The sequence below is a fragment of the Saccharomyces paradoxus genome, chromosome XIII (assembly GCF_002079055.1).
Source record: "Saccharomyces paradoxus chromosome XIII, complete sequence".
Lineage (NCBI taxonomy): Eukaryota > Fungi > Ascomycota > Saccharomycetes > Saccharomycetales > Saccharomycetaceae > Saccharomyces > Saccharomyces paradoxus.
The window spans coordinates 471460-491559 of record NC_047499.1 but is presented as its reverse complement, the minus strand read 5'-3'; the positions used below and the strand labels follow the sequence as shown (position 1 = coordinate 491559).

At 38.1% G+C, this 20100-nt stretch overlaps 11 protein-coding genes and 1 non-coding gene across 12 annotated transcripts; 7 read left to right on the top strand and 5 right to left on the bottom strand.

The window, feature by feature from the left end:
• Window positions 1-64: 64 nt before the first annotated feature.
• On the bottom strand, window positions 65-1960 carry ASI1 (putative ubiquitin-protein ligase ASI1; the record flags this gene model as incomplete). Its single annotated transcript, XM_033912531.1, has 1 exon — window positions 65-1960. One exon carries the CDS (start codon window positions 1958-1960, stop codon window positions 65-67), a length of 1896 nt encoding a protein of 631 aa, XP_033768422.1.
• Window positions 1961-2283: 323 nt separating this feature from the next.
• On the bottom strand, window positions 2284-2398 carry SPAR_Mtrna15L. The gene has a single exon. It is a non-coding gene; the product is annotated as a tRNA-Leu (tRNA).
• Window positions 2399-3764: 1366 nt separating this feature from the next.
• Window positions 3765-4355, top strand: SHH3 (the record flags this gene model as incomplete). The annotated part of the gene is made up of 1 exon (XM_033912530.1): window positions 3765-4355. One exon carries the CDS (start codon window positions 3765-3767, stop codon window positions 4353-4355), a length of 591 nt encoding a protein of 196 aa, XP_033768421.1.
• Window positions 4356-4621: 266 nt separating this feature from the next.
• SPC24 (kinetochore-associated Ndc80 complex subunit SPC24) lies at window positions 4622-5263 on the top strand (the record flags this gene model as incomplete). The annotated part of the gene is made up of 1 exon (XM_033912529.1): window positions 4622-5263. The coding sequence occupies one exon, from the start codon at window positions 4622-4624 to the stop codon at window positions 5261-5263; it is 642 nt and encodes a 213-aa protein (XP_033768420.1).
• Window positions 5264-5837: 574 nt separating this feature from the next.
• On the top strand, window positions 5838-7080 carry ASC1 (40S ribosomal protein RACK1; the record flags this gene model as incomplete). Its single annotated transcript, XM_033912528.1, has 2 exons — window positions 5838-6374; window positions 6658-7080. 2 exons carry the CDS (start codon window positions 5838-5840, stop codon window positions 7078-7080), a joined length of 960 nt encoding a protein of 319 aa, XP_033768419.1.
• Window positions 7081-7330: 250 nt separating this feature from the next.
• Window positions 7331-8836, bottom strand: MGR3 (Mgr3p; the record flags this gene model as incomplete). The annotated part of the gene is made up of 1 exon (XM_033912527.1): window positions 7331-8836. The coding sequence occupies one exon, from the start codon at window positions 8834-8836 to the stop codon at window positions 7331-7333; it is 1506 nt and encodes a 501-aa protein (XP_033768418.1).
• A 250-nt stretch (window positions 8837-9086) lies between these two features.
• On the top strand, window positions 9087-10193 carry SPAR_M02300 (putative peptide hydrolase; the record flags this gene model as incomplete). The annotated part of the gene is made up of 1 exon (XM_033912526.1): window positions 9087-10193. The coding sequence occupies one exon, from the start codon at window positions 9087-9089 to the stop codon at window positions 10191-10193; it is 1107 nt and encodes a 368-aa protein (XP_033768417.1).
• A 57-nt stretch (window positions 10194-10250) lies between these two features.
• Window positions 10251-11534, bottom strand: FOL3 (dihydrofolate synthase; the record flags this gene model as incomplete). The annotated part of the gene is made up of 1 exon (XM_033912525.1): window positions 10251-11534. One exon carries the CDS (start codon window positions 11532-11534, stop codon window positions 10251-10253), a length of 1284 nt encoding a protein of 427 aa, XP_033768416.1.
• A 501-nt stretch (window positions 11535-12035) lies between these two features.
• On the top strand, window positions 12036-12431 carry MED11 (Med11p; the record flags this gene model as incomplete). The annotated part of the gene is made up of 1 exon (XM_033912524.1): window positions 12036-12431. One exon carries the CDS (start codon window positions 12036-12038, stop codon window positions 12429-12431), a length of 396 nt encoding a protein of 131 aa, XP_033768415.1.
• Window positions 12432-12742: 311 nt separating this feature from the next.
• EUC1 (Euc1p) lies at window positions 12743-14122 on the top strand (the record flags this gene model as incomplete). Its single annotated transcript, XM_033912523.1, has 1 exon — window positions 12743-14122. One exon carries the CDS (start codon window positions 12743-12745, stop codon window positions 14120-14122), a length of 1380 nt encoding a protein of 459 aa, XP_033768414.1.
• Window positions 14123-14553: 431 nt separating this feature from the next.
• On the top strand, window positions 14554-16152 carry HFD1 (hexadecenal dehydrogenase; the record flags this gene model as incomplete). Its single annotated transcript, XM_033912522.1, has 1 exon — window positions 14554-16152. One exon carries the CDS (start codon window positions 14554-14556, stop codon window positions 16150-16152), a length of 1599 nt encoding a protein of 532 aa, XP_033768413.1.
• A 201-nt stretch (window positions 16153-16353) lies between these two features.
• MYO5 (myosin 5) lies at window positions 16354-20007 on the bottom strand (the record flags this gene model as incomplete). The annotated part of the gene is made up of 1 exon (XM_033912521.1): window positions 16354-20007. The coding sequence occupies one exon, from the start codon at window positions 20005-20007 to the stop codon at window positions 16354-16356; it is 3654 nt and encodes a 1217-aa protein (XP_033768412.1).
• Window positions 20008-20100: the final 93 nt, after the last annotated feature.

Here is a 20100-nt window from a genome sequence, read left to right as displayed (position 1 = left end):
TAAATTATTGCCAGAGCTCTCATATGTAATATCCTTTAAATGCCATGGAAGAATTGCCAAATTATTATTTACTACCTGAAATTGGATGAACCTTACAGTACCCGTGAACTTTACTCCTACAACACACACAAGTGCTGAACCCGCGTAAGCCCAAAGAAATTCTACAATCCTCGCAAAGGGCAAAACATCGGCAGGGCCATAATACTGTATTTCTTTCATTGACTTTGCATACTGCGCAAGATAAATCAAAATCACGTTCTGCACCAAAGGACTCATTCACTTCATTTGATGTGGTATCTAAGACAGATGCCCTCGTTAAAATTTTATTCGAAAATAGTTTTTGCTGGAGTATGTGGCTAGTTGAAATGACCCAGTTATAATCAGTACGGATTTCAGTATCTTTGGAAGAAAATAAATCCAGTAGGGCATCCCGAGTTTCGTTAAAAATTAGTGAATCTTCTTCCAGATCCTCCTCATCAGAATCCCTAAGTGACTCAACTTCAGAAGGTTCGTAGTCTTCAGAATAGTCATCATCGGATGTATTCAATAGTTCAAGTTCAATACCTTCTTTGTGATCGGCACTATTAGGCTCACTATTATTCAGAGGGTTCATTTCAGCTATCCTCAAAATTTTTGATGGCTCGTTGTCAGGAATTTCATCGTTTTTGTTATCCCTGAAGGCAAAGAATACTTGGCCTACAAGCTTCTTTATAATGCATATTATAAAATTTGGTAGCATCAAAAAATACCTTCGCCTTGATATTGATGAATGGTATTTTGGGCAATTAATGGATGTATCCTCTTTGCATGGTTTAGCAAGTTCGTTCAAATAGCCGCTAATGAAGAATCTTTCATTGACATTATCTGGAATATTAATAGCCGGAAATTCTCTGCGTATGCCCTTCTCCATTAGTTCAGTTCCTGAGCATAATAATAGTGCGAACTTGGTGGCCATAGCAGAAAAATCTTCTTCTCCTGTGTAATTTAAATACTTTTTCCAATTTCTACTGAGGGGGTAAAACTGTAAAAGCTCGCAAGAGTTACGAGACTTCGCAAATGGATTCCACCTAATCAAACATGACAATTCAAAAATCAATAATGATATGCAGATAATAGAGACTGAGAATAGTTTTGGGAAGTGTCTAAATTTCACTGAAAATGGAAGGCTTTTCCAGCCGCCCTTCTTAACTCTTATCCCTAAGTAACAAATATGACAGAGGTTCATAATGGTACTGAAAATTAGACGATAATTTCTAAGCCTAAAAATTTCCACTAAGTGAATCAATATCCTGCTCAGAATAGCCATCGAACAATCTACGGTGTAATCGGCAGAATCGATAAGTTTAGTATCATTATTAGTCATTGTATAAAACTGAATTGAAAGTTCAAACAAAGAATAGTCAGTACCTTCCAAAGGACTGGAATTACGCATGATGGTAAATATGGTTTCCACGCAATAAGAGTAAGCAAAAGTGTAGAATATATTCAGTAAAATTTTTTCTTGGGCAAAAACAGGGTTGCTTAATATTTTGAAATCTTTTCCCAAGACTAGTGGACCTAATGATACTGCTATCAACACAACTACTGCTGATATATGGAAAATATTGCTCAACCATAATGGTAACGTACGCCTGGCACCGTTGTTGAGGACGGAGTAAAATACGACGAATCGGTTCAGCACGATTGCGATTACGAAGCAAAATACGGCGTATGGGCTGAAAAAGAACCCTATTGTATCAAAAACAGACCTCAGCGTTGGGGGGATTTCTTCAGATTTAACGGTTTGCTGGTACTGCAAGTTTACAGCTCCCACAAAGGATAGTCCTAATCTATAAGGAAAGTTGATAACATTTGCGAAGGTGGAGTTGCCTGGGATTACACCTTGTGATGTCTGATTCAAATAGCTGAATGAATTTATAAACACGTTTTCAGAAGAAGTCGAAGAGTTCATAGAGTTCATATTCTTAGCATAGTTTCTTTGCAAAAAGAAGAAAAAGACCCAAATCAAATCAAGAAAAATACCCCAAAGTGCAAATTGTCTATAAAATGTAAAAGTAAGCAATGATTATCTTCTCTTTAAAAATGAAGATTGTTGTTGTGGTAAAAAGTTGATGTCAATGCGTCTTTTTTCTTGTCTGACAAAATTGATATTATTTTCGTAATTGTAGTTTGCCCTCTCTTCCGCCTTGCTTACTCAACTGGCTTTAAACTTTGATTGTAGCTTTTCAATATTCCAACATAAAGGGGCGCCTTTAGGAGAAAGCGCGAGGCAAAAAAAATTAATGGTTGCTAAGAGATTCGAACTCTTGCATCTTACGATACCTGAGTATTCCCACAGTTAACTGCGGTCAAGATGTTTTCTTGAATCAGGCGCCTTAGACCGCTCGGCCAAACAACCACTTATTTTTATGTTTTGTCCAATCTCAGAATCGGATACGTCAACATTATTAGATTTATCAACCTAGACATAAGTCATGTATGATAAGTTCATTCTGCGAATGAAGTTGATAATAACTCTGACAACAAGGTACTCTTCCGAACGCCTTTAGGATTCTCAAGACATCCGGTATTACTCGAGCCCGTAATACAACACATTCTTGTTGTATTAATGCTCAACTAAGACCAGGGTATCCTCGCAGTTTTGATGCACAGTCCCAGGGAAGGAACTTGTTGACAAGACTTCTCCTTGCCGAAGATCTTCTATTAAGTACAGAGTCCTAAGGAAGATAAATGATAATTTTTCAATTTTATCTTTAGGCAAGAAAAAAAACAATAAAAAAATACCAGTACATTTATAACAACTGGACATCTATTTTGTTCTCCGCTTCAACTTGCTCATTCTACCAAAGTTGCTGGCGATTATTAGTACTTTGCCTCTTGTAAGGATACTAATATATTGAATGATGATCAGACTGGAAACCCCTAAGTCCATAAAAAAAAAATACTATTTGAAAAATATTCTAGACGTTTCTTTCTTTGTTTTATACTCCGTCATCTATTATCCTGTAACATCATAGAATTTCATTTACCTTAAACCTTCATTTACTTATCATATCGTTGTTGCATAACAGGATAATGAATGCTAACTTATAAAGAAGAAAAAGAAAAAAGTGCATTGTTGTGTAAAATATGTTGATACTTTTTTGTGGATTCCTATATCCTCGTGGAGAGCTTCTGATATATTATATAAACCTGATATTATGACTTTCATTAAATAATGGAATTCCCACGAGGGTCAGCAACTTCGCATAAAATTTAATTATAATCTTTCAACATCGTGTTTTAATAATATCCTCGTGACTTGAATAGTAGTCTTTGCATGTTATACCAGAAGTGCCTGCATAGCATGCGATTATCGTTCAACATAATTGTTCGTCAACGCTATTGAAAACCTTCAAACTAATTTTTCTACCAGTAATTTTTTACAGAACAGGTCAAAACACCATCCATCCAACATTCCGACAGTTTGTAAAACCAAATTACAAAGAAAAAGTATCCTTAATTAGAAACTATTCTTATCACGAATGGTATACACACCAGTTTCTTTTATTTCACACTCTTCAAACTAAAGGATTTACTGACTACTCAAAACGTAAAAAAAAGGGATTAGGGATACATTGCTTATAGCAAAAAAAAAAAATTGAAGATTTTAAATAGTGGCAGATAAAATTGGAATGATGTCTATTTCTTCTTCATGAGGTTCATTCGTTGCAACCATGATAGTGGCTAAGCGGAAGTGAGAAATACTCAGGATCATAAGAATAATGAAAGCAACCATTCATAAAATATCGCCTTTAGTCGGACTCCCCCGAGCATATTTATTCGTGCCAAGAATCAGCATACCATTTCTTTTGCATAATAATGTCTCCAATGGCAAAAAGGGCCTTTTATCGAAAGAATTTCATGCTGGTCGCGTATTCAAATCTGATCTTTGGTCGAACAAAAGGGAAGAGGAGCTCTTAGTGTCCCAGAGGAAGCAAAGACCGATCTCTCCGCATCTAACTGTTTATGAGCCCGAAATGAGCTGGTATCTTTCTTCATTGCATCGTATATCGGGCGTCTTACTCGCTCTTGGATTCTACGCTTTCACAATTACCTTGGGTGTGACGACAATAATGGGAATGGATACAACCTTTCAGGATTTAAACGAGTGGTATCATGAAAAGCTACCCAAGTGGTCCCAATGGCTGGTCAAGGGCTCTGCAGGATATCTGTTTGCATTTCACTTTGGTAACGGTATAAGACACCTCATCTGGGATATGGGTTACGAATTGACCAATCGTGGGGTTATAAAAACCGGATCGATCGTTTTGGCCGGCACACTCGTCTTAGGGACCTATTTGCTAGCTCAGTAAATGAAGTGTACGGAACATATTTGGTGGCTACTTTTTTTAAACATAGCTTTTGTAGTACTTTTTATTATATTATTATATTGAATAGATTTGATTCAGTAGTAAAAGGCCCGTTATAGTTGAAATGCTACCCGGCTGCGAAAGGCGCGCCAAAAGTAAACATAAACAGTGAACTCTTTTAAGATTATCATCGTAGTGGCTCTGCTATAGATGGAAGGAAGTAACAAGGCAAAAAGAATAATTATAACAAAAAGCAACGCAAGACGGTCATGTCACAAAAGGATAATCTACTCGATAATCCAATTGAATTCCTAAAAGAGGTCAGAGAAAGTTTCAATATTCAACAAGATGTTGACGCCATGAAAAGAATCCGCCATGATCTTGATATTATAAGGGAGGAAAGCGAAGCGAGAATTGTCAAGGAGCATTCAAAGGTATCGGAGTCGAACAAGAAGTTGAATGCAGAAAGGATAAGTATTGCTAAATTAGAAGGAGACTTAGAATATACTAATGAAGAGAGCAATGAATTTGGTAGTAAAGACGAGCTAGTTAGGCTTCTAAAGGATTTGGACGGACTGGAACGTAATATTGTGTCACTTCGAAGTGAATTGGACGAAAAGATGAAACTGTATATTAAAGATAGTGAGATAATATCCACAGCGGACGGTTCCAAAATAAAGGCAAAAATAATTGAACCCGAGTTGGAAGAGCAAAGTGCAGTCACCCCAGAAGCAAATGAGATCATTCTGAAATTGAAACTATTCAGATCGTTAGGAGTCATTTTAGATTTAGAAAATGATCAAGTCCTTATCAACAGAAAAAATGACGGTAATATTGATGTTCTACCTTTGGACAATAACTTAAGTGACTTTTATAAGACCAAATACATATGGGAAAGATTAGGCAAGTGAAGAATCAAATTTGCCTAATAAAAGTACATGCCATAGCAGTACATATTGTATGAACAGTGCATAATTGTTAACGTTGAGGATTGAAACCATGGATTTCATCTACTGTGGTGTCAATATAATATTTACTTTAAATCTACCCTTCAGTGTACTGGAGTATTACGGTATAACCGAAAAAACTGTCAAAATACCCGTTTGTATCGCTAATAATGCTCATCATCCTCATCACTATTTGCTTATATTCCCTAAACCGAGCCATCTGCACCATCATGACAATGTACGGATGTTATGCCGTCTTTGTTATTGGTCCGTTCTGAAAATTTCTTAGGGAAGGCGTGCTTCCCCAGCGAAAGTCTCAGAACGTTTGTTGAAAAAAATTTCATCCACGCAACTTTTTTTTGGATGCATAAGATCGATTTCCTGATACTGGGCTCTTCCCTCTTTTAATTACAGATTTTCCAAACTTTAGAATCTCTTATATTTAAGACTACTCCTTTAAACTTTTTCGATTGTGATTTTCTTTCTCTTTTTTCATTAAGTAAATCCGTATAACACACTAAAGTAAATAAAGTGAAAAATGGCATCTAACGAAGTTTTAGTTTTGAGAGGTACCTTGGAAGGTCACAACGGTTGGGTCACATCTTTGGCTACTTCTGCTGGTCAACCAAACCTATTGTTGTCTGCTTCCCGTGATAAGACTTTGATCTCCTGGAAGTTGACTGGTGACGACCAAAAGTTCGGTGTCCCAGTCAGATCTTTCAAGGGTCACAGTCACATCGTTCAAGACTGTACTTTGACTGCTGACGGTGCTTACGCTTTGTCTGCTTCTTGGGACAAGACCTTGAGATTATGGGATGTTGCCACCGGTGAAACCTACCAAAGATTTGTCGGTCACAAGTCCGATGTTATGTCCGTTGACATTGACAAGAAGGCTTCCATGATTATCTCTGGTTCCCGTGACAAGACCATTAAGGTCTGGACTATTAAGGGTCAATGTTTGGCTACCTTGTTGGGTCACAATGACTGGGTTTCCCAAGTCAGAGTTGTTCCAAACGAAAAGGCTGATGATGACTCTGTCACCATCATTTCCGCCGGTAACGACAAGATGGTTAAGGTATGTGATATATTTTTTTTATTTTTTTTCCATGCTAGAATATGATGACAATCGGGTAAAAGAAGAAAACTGTGGATTTGTGCATACCATTCAAATGATGTAATAACATATTTGCTACTTCAGATGGAACTTTGAGTTCCGAATGAGACATACTAATTATCACCAAGATCTCTGATGAATGGTTTAGCATCACGGTGCTCTTTTTTTACACGTGAAGTCAAAATGAAAACTGAGTTTTTAATTTTAAATGTTTCCCTTACTAACAAAATGGATATAATGACAGGCTTGGAACTTAAACCAATTCCAAATTGAAGCTGACTTCATTGGTCACAACTCTAACATCAACACTTTGACTGCTTCCCCAGACGGAACTTTGATTGCTTCCGCTGGTAAGGATGGTGAAATTATGTTGTGGAACTTGGCTGCTAAGAAGGCCATGTACACTTTGTCTGCTCAAGACGAAGTTTTCTCTTTAGCTTTCTCTCCAAACAGATACTGGTTGGCTGCTGCCACTGCTACCGGTATTAAGGTCTTTTCTTTGGACCCACAATACTTGGTCGATGACTTGAGACCAGAATTCGCCGGTTACAGTAAGGCTGCTGAACCACATGCTGTTTCTTTGGCTTGGTCTGCTGACGGTCAAACTTTGTTTGCCGGTTACACCGACAATGTCATCAGAGTTTGGCAAGTTATGACTGCTAACTAAGAATATATATAAAGTCCATTTGTTCTTTTATGTATATATTTTAGCTATTGGTCGTGTTTAGAATGGTAAAAATAAAGAAAATAATTTCTATATTGTAATGTATAATATAATCATCATAGATTTCGAAGTAATGGAGAGAAGGTTATCATTAGTTGATATAGATGATGCTTCCTGTTTACTGCGAAAACATATATGTACAGTAAAAATATTTACTACTTTTGCCAAATTCTACTGTTCGTTTATTGTGGTATTAGTTCAAATTCTCTTTCCTAGCCGCTTTTAAGACGGTCGTCTTTTCTAACTCCTTCTCAGCTTCAGCAAGGAGCTCATTAAATTCAGTCTCTTTAGCCATAGTAATCGAATCTTTAAATAGTTTTTCTGCTTTAGCTAAGACACCTTCGTGAAGGCTTAAAACACCCATTCCATAGGTAGATAGGGCAATTGATTGTGCAACCGAAGGATCCAGTTGATCCTTTACATGAAACCTAATTTTTCTATTTCTTTTGGCAAAATTAATGACGCTGTCGTAACATTTTTGTGCTCTTTCCAGACATAAGTCGCGATTTTTGCGTACAAATCTAACAGCTTTTATGTATGTTCCCATATCTAACTCTTGGTCAGACTCTTTACTTTTTTCCCGCTCTAATTGATTTAGATCAGCTTCCAGTTTTTCTGCTTGAAGATAGAACAGTGACCCCAAATTTGCCTGTGATAGCAATATCTGTCCTGGTGGCATGTCTGCCATAACCATCCACTCCACGCTAGTTATCTTGCAACTTAGAGCAGCCGCAATATCCTTTGACGACAGACAGTAAGCCGTATATAAATCTCTAGCAGTAAAAAATTCTTCTTTAAAGGGTTCCCAAGCACTGCTATTCTTTTCCAAGTCCAAGATCATATAGCCTTGATCATCAAACTTGATATTTTCCTCGCTGACAAATGTTTTGAAGTCATCATTAGGGTCTCTGTTGATGTCCTTTATCATAGATAGTTTCTTTTTTCTATTTTCAAAAAATTCCTTCAACTCTGGAGATTTGCTTAAAATCTCTTCTTGAGCTAAAAGCAAATGTTGCAACAATCTTTTCTTACCACTTTCTATATCTTTATTAATTTCTAATGATTTAATTAGAATTCGGAGGTCTTTTCTTAGCACCTCGCCTCTTTCACTATCATCAATCTTGCCGGAAACATTCAGCGCTTCGAAAAACCGACTTAATAATTCTTGGTACAAGTTTTGAGCTTCCTCAAGCATATTGAGCTTCTCATACATTTCAGCAATCTTCAGCTCTATTCTGGTATAGTCATCTGACAATAGGTCGACATGAGACCGATCGCATTCATCCAAAGCTTCAATATACCTCCTTAACGCCTTTTTGTAATTGAACTCCATCTTATCACTTTCTTGCCATATGGCCTCCTTCCAGACTTTCTGCGCTGAAAGGGGTAGTTTTTGTTTCTTGGAGTTACTTTTGGACCAAAGAATTAAACCTACCACGGAAACCCCGATGAAAGAATACATTAAGCCACGATTTTTTTTTTCCGAATTGGGCTGGGGTGTCATTGGTGGTCGAGCTAGTGAGTCAGTTGGAGACTGGGGTATGGGAGCCGATTCTTGCTTATTGAAGTTTGATGCAGGCGGCCTTATGTCATGTAGGTGGCGTATATGTGCAGGTTCCGTTGGCAACGCTAAAATGTTGGAGGCAAATAGATGTCTTTTGTGGAACCTTTGCGATAAACGCATCCCTTGTAGAAGCATACTGAAGAGGAGATAACTTTAAACTTTTTAATTGAGAGCTTCCGGCTTGTCTTTGAACTTTCGTGACTAAATGAAACTGGTCCACTCATGCTTAAAAATGTTGATGGTTTGTAAATGCACTTTCGCAGGGCCGAAACCCCACGAAAAATTCAAATTGGAAGGGATCAAAAAAGGGAACAAAACAACTAGCAGTTGAACCAAAAACTTAATTGAAGTAGATTAATGTCAACGCCAACGTCCTTTAACCAAGATGTGTGGTAGGTTTGCCTTAGCTTATGACAGTGGAGATTTGCCCGTGCTTCTAAGAGAGTGGAATTTACCAGTAAATCCACCCAAGGACGCCTCATCGATTGACCAGCGTCCACATGACACGGAAGATACCAAAGACCACGCTACCGTTAGCAAGGATATATTCAAGGCTTCTTATAATGTATCGCCTACAAATTATTCTGCAGTATATCGTCCTGATGTTAAAGCAGTACAATATATGAGATGGGGCCTTGTACCCTTCTGGACTAAGGATGCTTCACAATTCAAGACTTATCGTACTTTTAATGCCCGCTTAGAAAATTTACAAAAGAGCAAAATGTGGATGAGACCCTGTGAGAAGAAAAGGTGTGCTGTACTTATGAGCGGATATTTTGAATGGAAAACTGTAGGGAAAAAGAAGACGCCTTATTTCATTTCTAGACGAGACGGTAAGTTGATGTTTGTAGCAGGGATGTATGATTACGTGGAAAAGGATGACCTATATACATTCACCATAATAACCGCACAGGGCCCCAAAGAATTAGAATGGCTGCACGAAAGAATGCCCTGCGTGCTGGAACCAGGCACTAAGAGTTGGGATGCATGGATGAATGTGGACAAGACGGAATGGAGCACTGAGGAGCTGGTAAAGCTACTAAAGCCGGAGTATGACGAGTCAAAGTTACAATTCTATCAGGTTACCGATGACGTAGGGAAGACTACCAATACTGGAGAACGGTTGATAAAACCGCTTTTGAAAGAAGATTCAGACATGTTCAGCGTGAAGGCAGAAAAAAAGAAAACCTTGTTCAAAACTGACATCGAACAGGGTGTTGATAATCGTAGTGGAAAAGGCAGTGAATCGGTGAAAGGTGGAGATACTCTTAATCAAAAGAAAAACCTGAAAGAAAATTTCTACGATGAATTAAAGAAGAACGAGGAACAAGAGGAATCAATTTCATCAGGCGAAGGAAGCATAGGTGATCGAGTGAAGAAGGAAGAAACTAGTGTGTCACCTAAAAGAGAGGGAGGCGAAAAGAAGAGAAATATAGTAAATATGTTGGGAAACCAAAAGGACTCAAGAGGCAAGAAAAAAATAAAGAAGTGATATATTGTTGGGATTTTTATTATCAATAGTCTATATATTCGCTGTTTCATACTTTATCTAGTTTCTCAAATGACTGTTATGAATTCGTAATAATTCGCCACATAAATATAGTGAACCGCACACAACGATTGGTCGTCTTTGCTCTTTTGATACATGGGCCAAAGAGGGCAATACCTGATGCAATTCATTTTCAATCTCTATCTCACTCGTATATCCCTGAGTCAAAATGAAATCTTTTATCTCTTCAGGGTCAGTGGCATGAATCCAGGGCATACCTTCCACGTTATTAAAACGAGTAAGAATTATTCGATCTACAGGCCTCAATAATGGCTGAAGTAGCGGCTCCAAGCTTTTTCCATACGTTACTGCCATCACGAAGGTCAAGGGCTGGTTTCCGTATTCCTTTCTAAGGTATTTAACCAACTCTGTTGCAGCAGAGCCATTGTGGGCACCGTCCATCAGTATGGGTAATGTCCCGTTACTTAATTTGTCATAGCAGTAATCCATACGATATAATCTCCCCGGCCATTCAACATTCGCCAATCTTGAACTAACCTCATTTTTGGTAATATTAATAAGTTCGTTAATTTGCAAGTAGTCTAACATACCCATAGCCACTCTGAGATTAAATATCTGATATTCTCCATTCAGTGGCAGTTTCGCCAAGTCAAAACAACCCCAGGATTTGGTGTCAATCATATTACCATTAAGTTGAGGATCTGTAATGAATAGTTTAGACTCTAAAGCTTTACATCTATCCTTAACAACTTTTATGACATTTGGCTCATTGGTTCCATCAATTACTGTAAAGGGCACCCCTTTTGTTATTATACCAGCTTTCTCTTTAGAAATTTCAGACAAGGTGTTACCTAAAAAGCTTTCGTGGTCCAAACCGATTTTAGTAATACCACAACATGCCTTGTTTGCACCTGGAATAACATTGGTCGCATCAAGTCTTCCGCCAAGACCCACTTCTATGACACACCACTGGCACTGCACGTCATAAAAGTATTTAAATGCGGTACACGTTAACAGTTCGAATTCGGTGCATTTCAGAGAGTGTGATTTGTTTAAAGCTTCTAGTTTTAATCTAATATTCCGATATCTTTCTAACGGGATCGGCTTATTGTTGATTGTGATGGAATCAGTAACGTGCACTAAGTGTGGAGTGGTGAATTTGCCAATCTGGCAGGACTTTTGTTGCAACACAGACGATAGGTAAGTACAAACTGAGCCCTTACCATTTGTTCCTGCAATGTGCAGAACTCTGAGTGAGTTTTGCGGATTGCCCAAATGCTCTAATAGTTTAGTAATACGGGAAAGTCCCAATTCAATAGCCATTGTTATAGCAAATATAATAATCACACTGGGTCAACTTAATAACAGGCGACCTTATCGGCGTACTTAAAACATTTATAATATAGACAATCTTGGGTTTTTCTGCTCAATTTTTCAGTAACGTTTGTTCATCGAGGAAATCACCCGAACAAGCCAAGGTTGCAGAAGGACTAATATATGCAATACAAGAATTATGATAGCCAGAACGCAGCCACTGTATAAGACACTTTGAAACATTCAGTGATAGAAGAAATCTTGGCTTATATATATATATATATATATATATATCGGGTATCTTATGAATCCTTGATTTAAGCCGCTCATTGCGGCTGCCTTCATGTTTTGAGTACAACCGAATGAGTACGAAGGTCTCGCTTGGACAGTATGCATAACCTCATCTAACCACCTTTTTTGACTCGATCGTTAGATATATTAATTTGATTTAATCTTCTCATCAAGTCAAAGGCGCGCTTAGGAGAACGCTGCCAAGTCAAAATAATAACGATGCAAAATGTCAATATGAACAGTGAGATGAAACAAGAAAACGAAACAATGCAGCCACCATATATACAGGAACGTCTTAAGTCGCTAAATGATATAGAGAGCCAGTTATGCTCCATGCTGCAGGAGGCGTCCCAAGTCACGTTCATTTTTGGTGAACTGAAACGTGGTAATGAATCAGTGAAACCCCAATTCGAAAACCATGTCAAACAGTTTTACGAACGGCTAGACAAATCAACCATGCAGTTACGTAAGGAAATACAGCTGTTAGACGACAACGTTGGGACACGACTACTACCCATTAACGTCAACAAGAAGGCCCTAGGCCAAGATACAGAAAAGATGGAAGAGCAATTGGATTTATTGTTGGCTATATTAGATCCTTCAAAATCCAAATGAACCGCAATTAGGACCAGCGCACTTAGGTGTTAAGTAAAAATGTATAAATATATAAATATCACTTAAACGTCATTTTCATATTAAAGGATAGCATTCAAATTTTATTTCTACCTGTATTGTCTAAAAGAGAACGAGTTTAGTAATAGTAAAAAAAGAAAAAAAGGAAGCGTACTTGAAACTGGAACATAAACGAGAGTACAAAGGACATCGCCAACTTGAAATATTTAATAACTCAAGTTAATCTTGTTCCAGAGGAATATATTTTCTGTCATTGAGAAGTTATTCCTGGAGTCTCAACACATCAATCAAACATGCCCGCTCGAGAATATAACTATGTAGAAGGTTTTGGGGAGTACGGATCGTTGGACGACGATGATTCAGATAGAGATTCTGAACGTAGGAATCACGATCCAAGACAGCGAACTATAACCACAAGTCCAACAAGTGTATCAAGACACGCTGCATTAAATAGGTATATGGTCCCAGGCCGTAATAGTAATCCTCTCTTCAGAGCGACAGACCCTGCCCAACCTCCCATAGCGCCTACATCGACAGCAGGGCCCAACAACAGATCAGGCCCCGGAAGGATAAAGGAACACCCTGAAACAAACTTCAATGCATTTCTTATAGCACAGCTAACCAGGATGGAAGAGCAAAATTCGAATCTGAAGGAAGAAATCAGCCTAATGAAAAAAGAACAAGAGCTTTTCTTTCTAGAGAACCAAAAAAAGTTGGAGAAAGGGTTTAAAGACATCAACAAGTATGTTGAAGATGTTTCCGCAATGAAAGAAGTCTTCAAAGAGGTAGTTGGTATTATGACCGGGGAAAGAATAAGGTTTATAGACCATACCGGGGAAAATGTTACTCCCCAGGAAGCTGCTCGTGTTGGAAATCCTTCAAAAAGTACGCAAACTCATGAGAGTCACTCAAGATTGACAAATTGGCAAGAATATAGTATGCACGCAAGTATATTAGCAGGTGATCCTCGCATCAAGCCTGAGCCAGGACTATCTGATTTTGAAAATGGAGAATATGATGAGAACCAAAGTGATAGCAACGGTAATAGCGAGAATATTGCTTTAAATAATCCCGATTCTACTACTAATGATGACGATATTAATAACCAACGCGATGGAACTGGAAACGAGAATGATATCAGGAACAGGGGAGGGTATGTCGGAACGTCATATAAACTAAATCGTGCAATCCAGAACGTTACAGATGCAGCTCGTGAATATTTTGAAGGCCTACCAGGGCAACCATCAGTTCTTTCCCTTGAGAGGAGATACGGGTCCACTTGGAGGCGATCTGCCAAAGAAAGGACTCTATTTACTAAGAGAATGACCATCATAAAAAGAATAATAGATATAAAAGAAGACCCAAGCAAATATGGGTTGTCGCTACCTGAAAATAAAATAAGTAGAAACCAAGCCATTAAAGTTGTCGAGAATATTCGATTAGGAAATAATACTTTCAAGGGACACCATTGTCGATTATCAATGTCCCAGTTATACGAATATTTCTCCAAGAAAATGGACAAACTCGAAGACTATTCACTCACTTTAAAAAGAAGAGGTAAGCCAAGAAGAATTTTTCTCTTAGAAGAGAGAGAAGCCAGACTATCATTACAACAGCCACGTAGTATACCAAATTCCAGTACAAGCACACCAGAAAACGATCACGACACCTAACGGGAATGAAATAACAAACTCATAAGGCATAGTAATTCCAAATAGTCCGTGATATAATATAATACTTACATGCATTTTTATATATAATCATATACTCTTCAATATGAATTTCATGCCGACAAGATAAATATAGGCTACATAGACAATTACCGGTGAACTAATATCAACCTATCGACTATAGACTTTTACCATTCAATCAACCTCGCTTCAAGAGTCCATATACAGTTGCTAGGAAATTTCACTTTTCGTCTTAATAGTTTGATTTGGTGGAGAGTCGCACATCTTTTCTTTTTCTTTGTCGTTTCATTAAGGGGCCTTCGGACTTAGAGGATGAAATCGATAATCCCCAAATAAAAAGCTTTGCTTTTGGAATATTGCTTATTTAAAGAAAATATTCATAAGAGCATAAGGATACCAGATCTACTACTAAAATGTCAAACAGCGGTTCAAAAATTCTGAACTATACCCCAGTATCTAAAATAGACGAAAAAATTGAAACTTCAAGGAATTTCTTCTTTGAGAAACAACTGAAATTGTCTCACGAAAGTAACCCAAGGAAGAAAGATCTAGAGTTCAGGGAGTTGCAGTTGAAAAAACTTTATTATGCCGTCAAAGACCATGAGGAAGAACTTATCGATGCAATGTACAAGGACTTCCATCGGACCAAGGTTGAGTCTGTCCTGAATGAAACAACCAAACTTATGAACGACATACTTCACCTAATTGAGATTTTACCCAAGATGATGAAAACCCGGAAAGTGTCAGATTCTTCTCCTCCATTTATGTTTGGTAAAACGGTTGTGGAGAAGATATCAAGGGGCAGTGTCTTGATTATTGCTCCTTTCAATTTTCCTCTGCTTTTAGCATTGGGCCCATTGGCAGCCGCTCTTGCCGCAGGTAACACTATTGTTTTGAAGCCCAGTGAATTAACACCACACACCGCCGTAGTTATTGAAAATATGTTAGCTACGGCTGGCTTTCCTAGTGGACTAATTCAAGTAGTCCAGGGAGCTATAGATGAAACCACAAGACTGCTAGACTGTGGAAAATTTGACTTAATATTCTACACGGGTTCTCCACGTGTCGGCTCAGTAGTTGCGGAAAAGGCAGCAAAAAGTCTAACACCCTGTGTGCTTGAACTTGGTGGTAAATCGCCTACCTTTATTACAGGAAATTTCAAAGCGAAGAACATAAAGACTGCTTTGAAAAGAATCTTTTTTGGAGCTTTTGGAAATTCTGGTCAGATTTGTGTGTCACCGGACTATTTGTTAGTGCATAAATCTATTTATCCAAAGGTCATCGAAGAGTGTAAAACTGTGTTAAATGAGTTTTATCCAGATTTTGATGAGCACACAGATTATACTCGCATGATTCATGAGGCTGCTTGCAAAAAAACTGTTGGAAATATAAACTCAACTAACGGCTCCAAAATTGTACCTTCAAAAATTTCTATTGGCCCAGATGCTGAGGATTTATGCCTAGTACCACCTACTGTAGTTTATAACATTGACTGGGATGATCCTTTGATGAGACAAGAAAATTTTGCACCTGTATTACCCATTATCGAGTACGACGATCTCGATGAGACCATCAGCAAGATAATAAAAGAACACGATACTCCATTAGTGCAATATATATTTTCTGATAGCCAAACTGAAATAGATCGTATATTGACGCGTTTGAGATCTGGTGGTTGTGTTGTCGATGATACAGTGATTCATGTAGGTATTACCGATGCCCCATTTGGAGGAATAGGTAATTCAGGTTATGGCAATTATGGTGGATTTCATGGATTCAATACCTTTAGCCACGAAAGAACAATTTTTAAACAACCATATTGGAATGATTTCACTCTATTTATGAGATATCCTCCAAATAACACGCAAAAGGAAAAACTTATCCGTTTTGCGATGGAAAGAAAACCTTGGTTTGATAGAAAAGGCAATAACAAGTGGGGGTTGCGCCAATATTTTTCATTATCTGCCGCGGTTATTTTGATTAGTACCATTTACGCCCATTTCTCCTCTTGAATGTTTTATATGAGATTGAGCAATCATTTGATATGTAAGAAAGCGTTTATTTTCTTTGAAGACATTTTTATGAGATATAAATCTAACTTAAATAATTATTTAATAAACTACACAGTTTCATATTGATGAAAATATATCAACATTCATTAATTACAATTTACTCTATTTGCTAGTACATATTACATGCTAAATTTGTTTTGGTTACCAATCATCCTCCTCTTCATCTTCATTAGCCTCCTCGTCATCACTCTCTAATCTCATTTTATTAGCTCTCGCAGCCAGCGCATTCGCCAAACCATCACCCAAACTTGCCTGGGTTGCAGTTGGAAGAACGTTTACAGAGGTGTTATTCTGCTGTACAGAATTTGGTACGGGTTGAGAAACATTCCTGTTCTGAGGGGGGGGAGGAGGCGCAGAGACATTATTATTTCCAGAATGTGGTTTCATGTAAGCTGTTGGCACCCAGCCTTCCTTAGAGCCATTTAGAAGTTTTGCAAGAGACCAACCGCTTGGCTCTTCTCTTGTAATATAAACTACGTCACCTTTCTTTAAAGGCAACTCAGATGGCGATCCTGAACCAGGAAAATCGTAAGCCGCTTCAAACATGGGTTCTTTTGGCTTCGTAGTGGGCGGTGGTGGAGGGGGAGGGGGGATATTGGCCTGTCTATTGCTCTTCGTTGTGGCACCAACGGGTGTAGCACGAGTGGCATCAGTAGGGACAGCAGGGCGGACATTAGTTTGGGATGTAATGGGGTTAGAACCAGGATTAGGAGCGGATCTTCTTGTAGTGGCTTTGTTCTGCATCCCTGGCGGTGGAGGGGCAGGTTTTTTAGAATGTCTAGGAGTTGGGGCAACAGGTACATGCTGTGCGGGAACATTTGAAACTGGTTTCCTCGTTGCTTGCGAGGAACTGGCACGATGCCCTGAAGAAATTGAACTCTTTTTTCTCGGTTTTTTGTGCACTTGAGAATTAGGCGGATTACCACGACGGACTGATATTGTACTAGATTTATATATGTCGCCATATTTTGGTGAAGATTCATTAATTTGACATTTCACTGAATGCAACTTTCCAGGTTTCTTTTGGTATTCTATCGTCGACCCTATTTTAATTTGAATCTTGTCGTTAAACCTCTTTAGATGCGTTATAAGTTCCGTTTTGAAATATGTATTGATCAATGGGTCAGGTTGACCTGAACCAGTCAAATTAATGCCGACCCAACCATCCTGTAAGTTGGTTAAACTAACCGCTTGAATGTTCCGCACATCAATTTTATAATCTTGTGTATAGGTCATAGCATTTTGAACCAAAGTCTGACCAACAATGTACAACGTTGTTGGAGTTAATAAGAAAGTCTTTTTCAACCTTTGTGCAGAACGACCAAATTTGGTATGCAAAGCTTCACCATGTATTGAAAAGATGATCATCTCTTTGATGCCCACTTGCCTTTTGATATAAGCGCCCTTAGATTTGGATTCGTTGCATGATAGATAATCACCCATGAAGGCTCTATAACCTAATAACGACATAGATCTTCTTTCTTTTCTTCCACCCAAAACCTTTGTACCATAATCCCGGAGCTTTTCGTACTTATTACCTTCTTTCCTCTCCCTGATAGTGCGTTGGATCTTAGTAGCTGCATCAATTCTTCTTTGCAAAAATCTCCTCCAAGCACGCTGGATTCTGGCAGCCATATTGTGCCAGTATTTATCTCTCATATGCTCCAAGGCAAATAATGTTTCAGGTGTTTTAATGAAAACACTTGTGACACCTAGTTGATACTCCTGCTGTGGGATAGAAGAATCCTGTAAAATATACTTAACAGCATCCAAGGTATCACCTTGCCATGTATAGTCACCAGCGTAAGAACAGTGAGGAGATAATAAATAAAATCTTTCCACGAATTTTTCAAACACCTGTCTATATGCAAAACCCGCTCTTCTTATGCGCACGTTTTCTTGCAGACCTAGATACTTGATCTGGTGTAGAACTTGTCGATCGTCGTAATCGTTAGGAGATTTGGTTTCGTTTGGCTTAATTGTTCTGATATATGAAGGTTGTGCTTTTGATAAAGTTTCAACCAAGTCATTTGCGCTCTTTATAATTTTATCACCCGCTGTAGGTGGTCTTCTTTTTGACTCTCTGTCTACAGTATCCGGGAAAATGGTGGCTAAAAATGTATTAGTAGTAGTACCGATTAATTCTACTAGGTCCTTTTGTAATTGATCCTTATTTTTATCTGTAATACCGTCAATATCGTATGTGACATCACCGGCATAATGCTTAATAACAAACTTGTTAGATCTCAAGTCAAAATGTGGATTTGTTGTGAACAAGTTTAAACGCTGGGCAAAAGCCTGATCAGCAGCATTTGAATCCGCATGTGCAGTTGCAACAGAATCATTCATTGCAGCAAATATACCAGGTGGTCTTCTTGCCTCAATCAAATCACAAACAACCTTGTTATCGAAGTATTTGATTGGGGTCCATTGAATCTTTTCTCTTTCGTAAGTTTCTTGTTCAGATTTCAATGTCAATTGGATAAAGATTTGTTGCAACTTTTCATTAACATAATTGATACAGATCTGCTCGAAAGAGTTATGTTCAAAGATTTCAAAACCGTAAATATCAAGAATACCAATGGATTTTTCAGCGCCTGGGAAAGCCTGCAAAGATTTGTTAACCCTACTCACAATCCAGTCAAATAAGTTGTTGTAAATAGCCTTTGCCAAAGCATCTCTAACCGCATCTGCTTGGACAATATTTAATGGAACATGATACACTGACCCTCTTTTCATACCATGATTGGTTTCCATAATTCTTTCAACAAGTGACTTGGTTAGCAATTGGCTATCTATTTGTAACAAATAAGCAACAAAATCAGTTACCGAGGTGTCTCTAACTTGCGCATTTCCCTCCTCATTTTCTATGAAGGAAACATTACCAATCCAAAGGATTGCAGCCAACATTCTGAAAATTTGGTCTTGTTCCTCTTGGCCGAGACCAATAACTCTCATAGCTTTTAATGTTTCTTGATAATCTTGTAAGTCATCAATTGTTTCAGCAGATATACATCCTGCGGCAGCTGTGTACACATATTGCTCTGGTTTTTGAACCCCAAATGTTTGCCTATAAGCGTCGGAAGCACCTTTCGTAAATTGGTAGAATATATGGAAATTTCTCTCATTCTTGATTTGACTCACAACTCTCTGTTTTTCCAACAAATAGTTTGTAATATTGCCTGCACATGGCTCAAACTGATTATTAAATTTAATTTCTAGATATTTCCCATGCCTAGAAGAGTTATTATTTCTCAAAGTCTTTGCGCAACCAAAAGATTCCAGCAATGGATTTGTGGCTAAAACCATGTCTTTAATCTTGCCAATTGACTCTGTATGAGTGCTAGAAGCGGCCGCAATATATTGCATAATTCTCTTGGCTGCTTCAGTTTTACCCGCACCTGATTCACCTGAAATGATAACACACTGATTTTCATTGTAAGACTTCATATTGTAGTACATAGACTCTGCAATTGCAAATACATGGGGTGGCACTTCCAATCTATTCTTACCTTTGTATTCATTCATAACGGCATCAGTATAGATTCCGAGGTCTCGAAATGGATTGACACTGATCAACACATGACCTATATAAGTGTAGATTGTAGCATTCAAAAATCTCTTCTTTAAGTTTTCATTTATAGCTTCATCAGAGATTTGAGAAAGAAGAGTCAGATCAGACACACCAACTTCTTTCTTCTTCGAGGAATCGAAAGTGGCTTTCTTGATATTCGCAGAGCGTTTGGCAGGCTCCTGATGTACCTTCTTTCTAGCCCCTCTTTTTAAGATAGCCATTCTCTATAAACTGGTTAAATTTCTACTGGCCACTGTTCTTACACTTTATTATATACTATTACCTTTTAATATATAATCTAGTCAATATTTTCC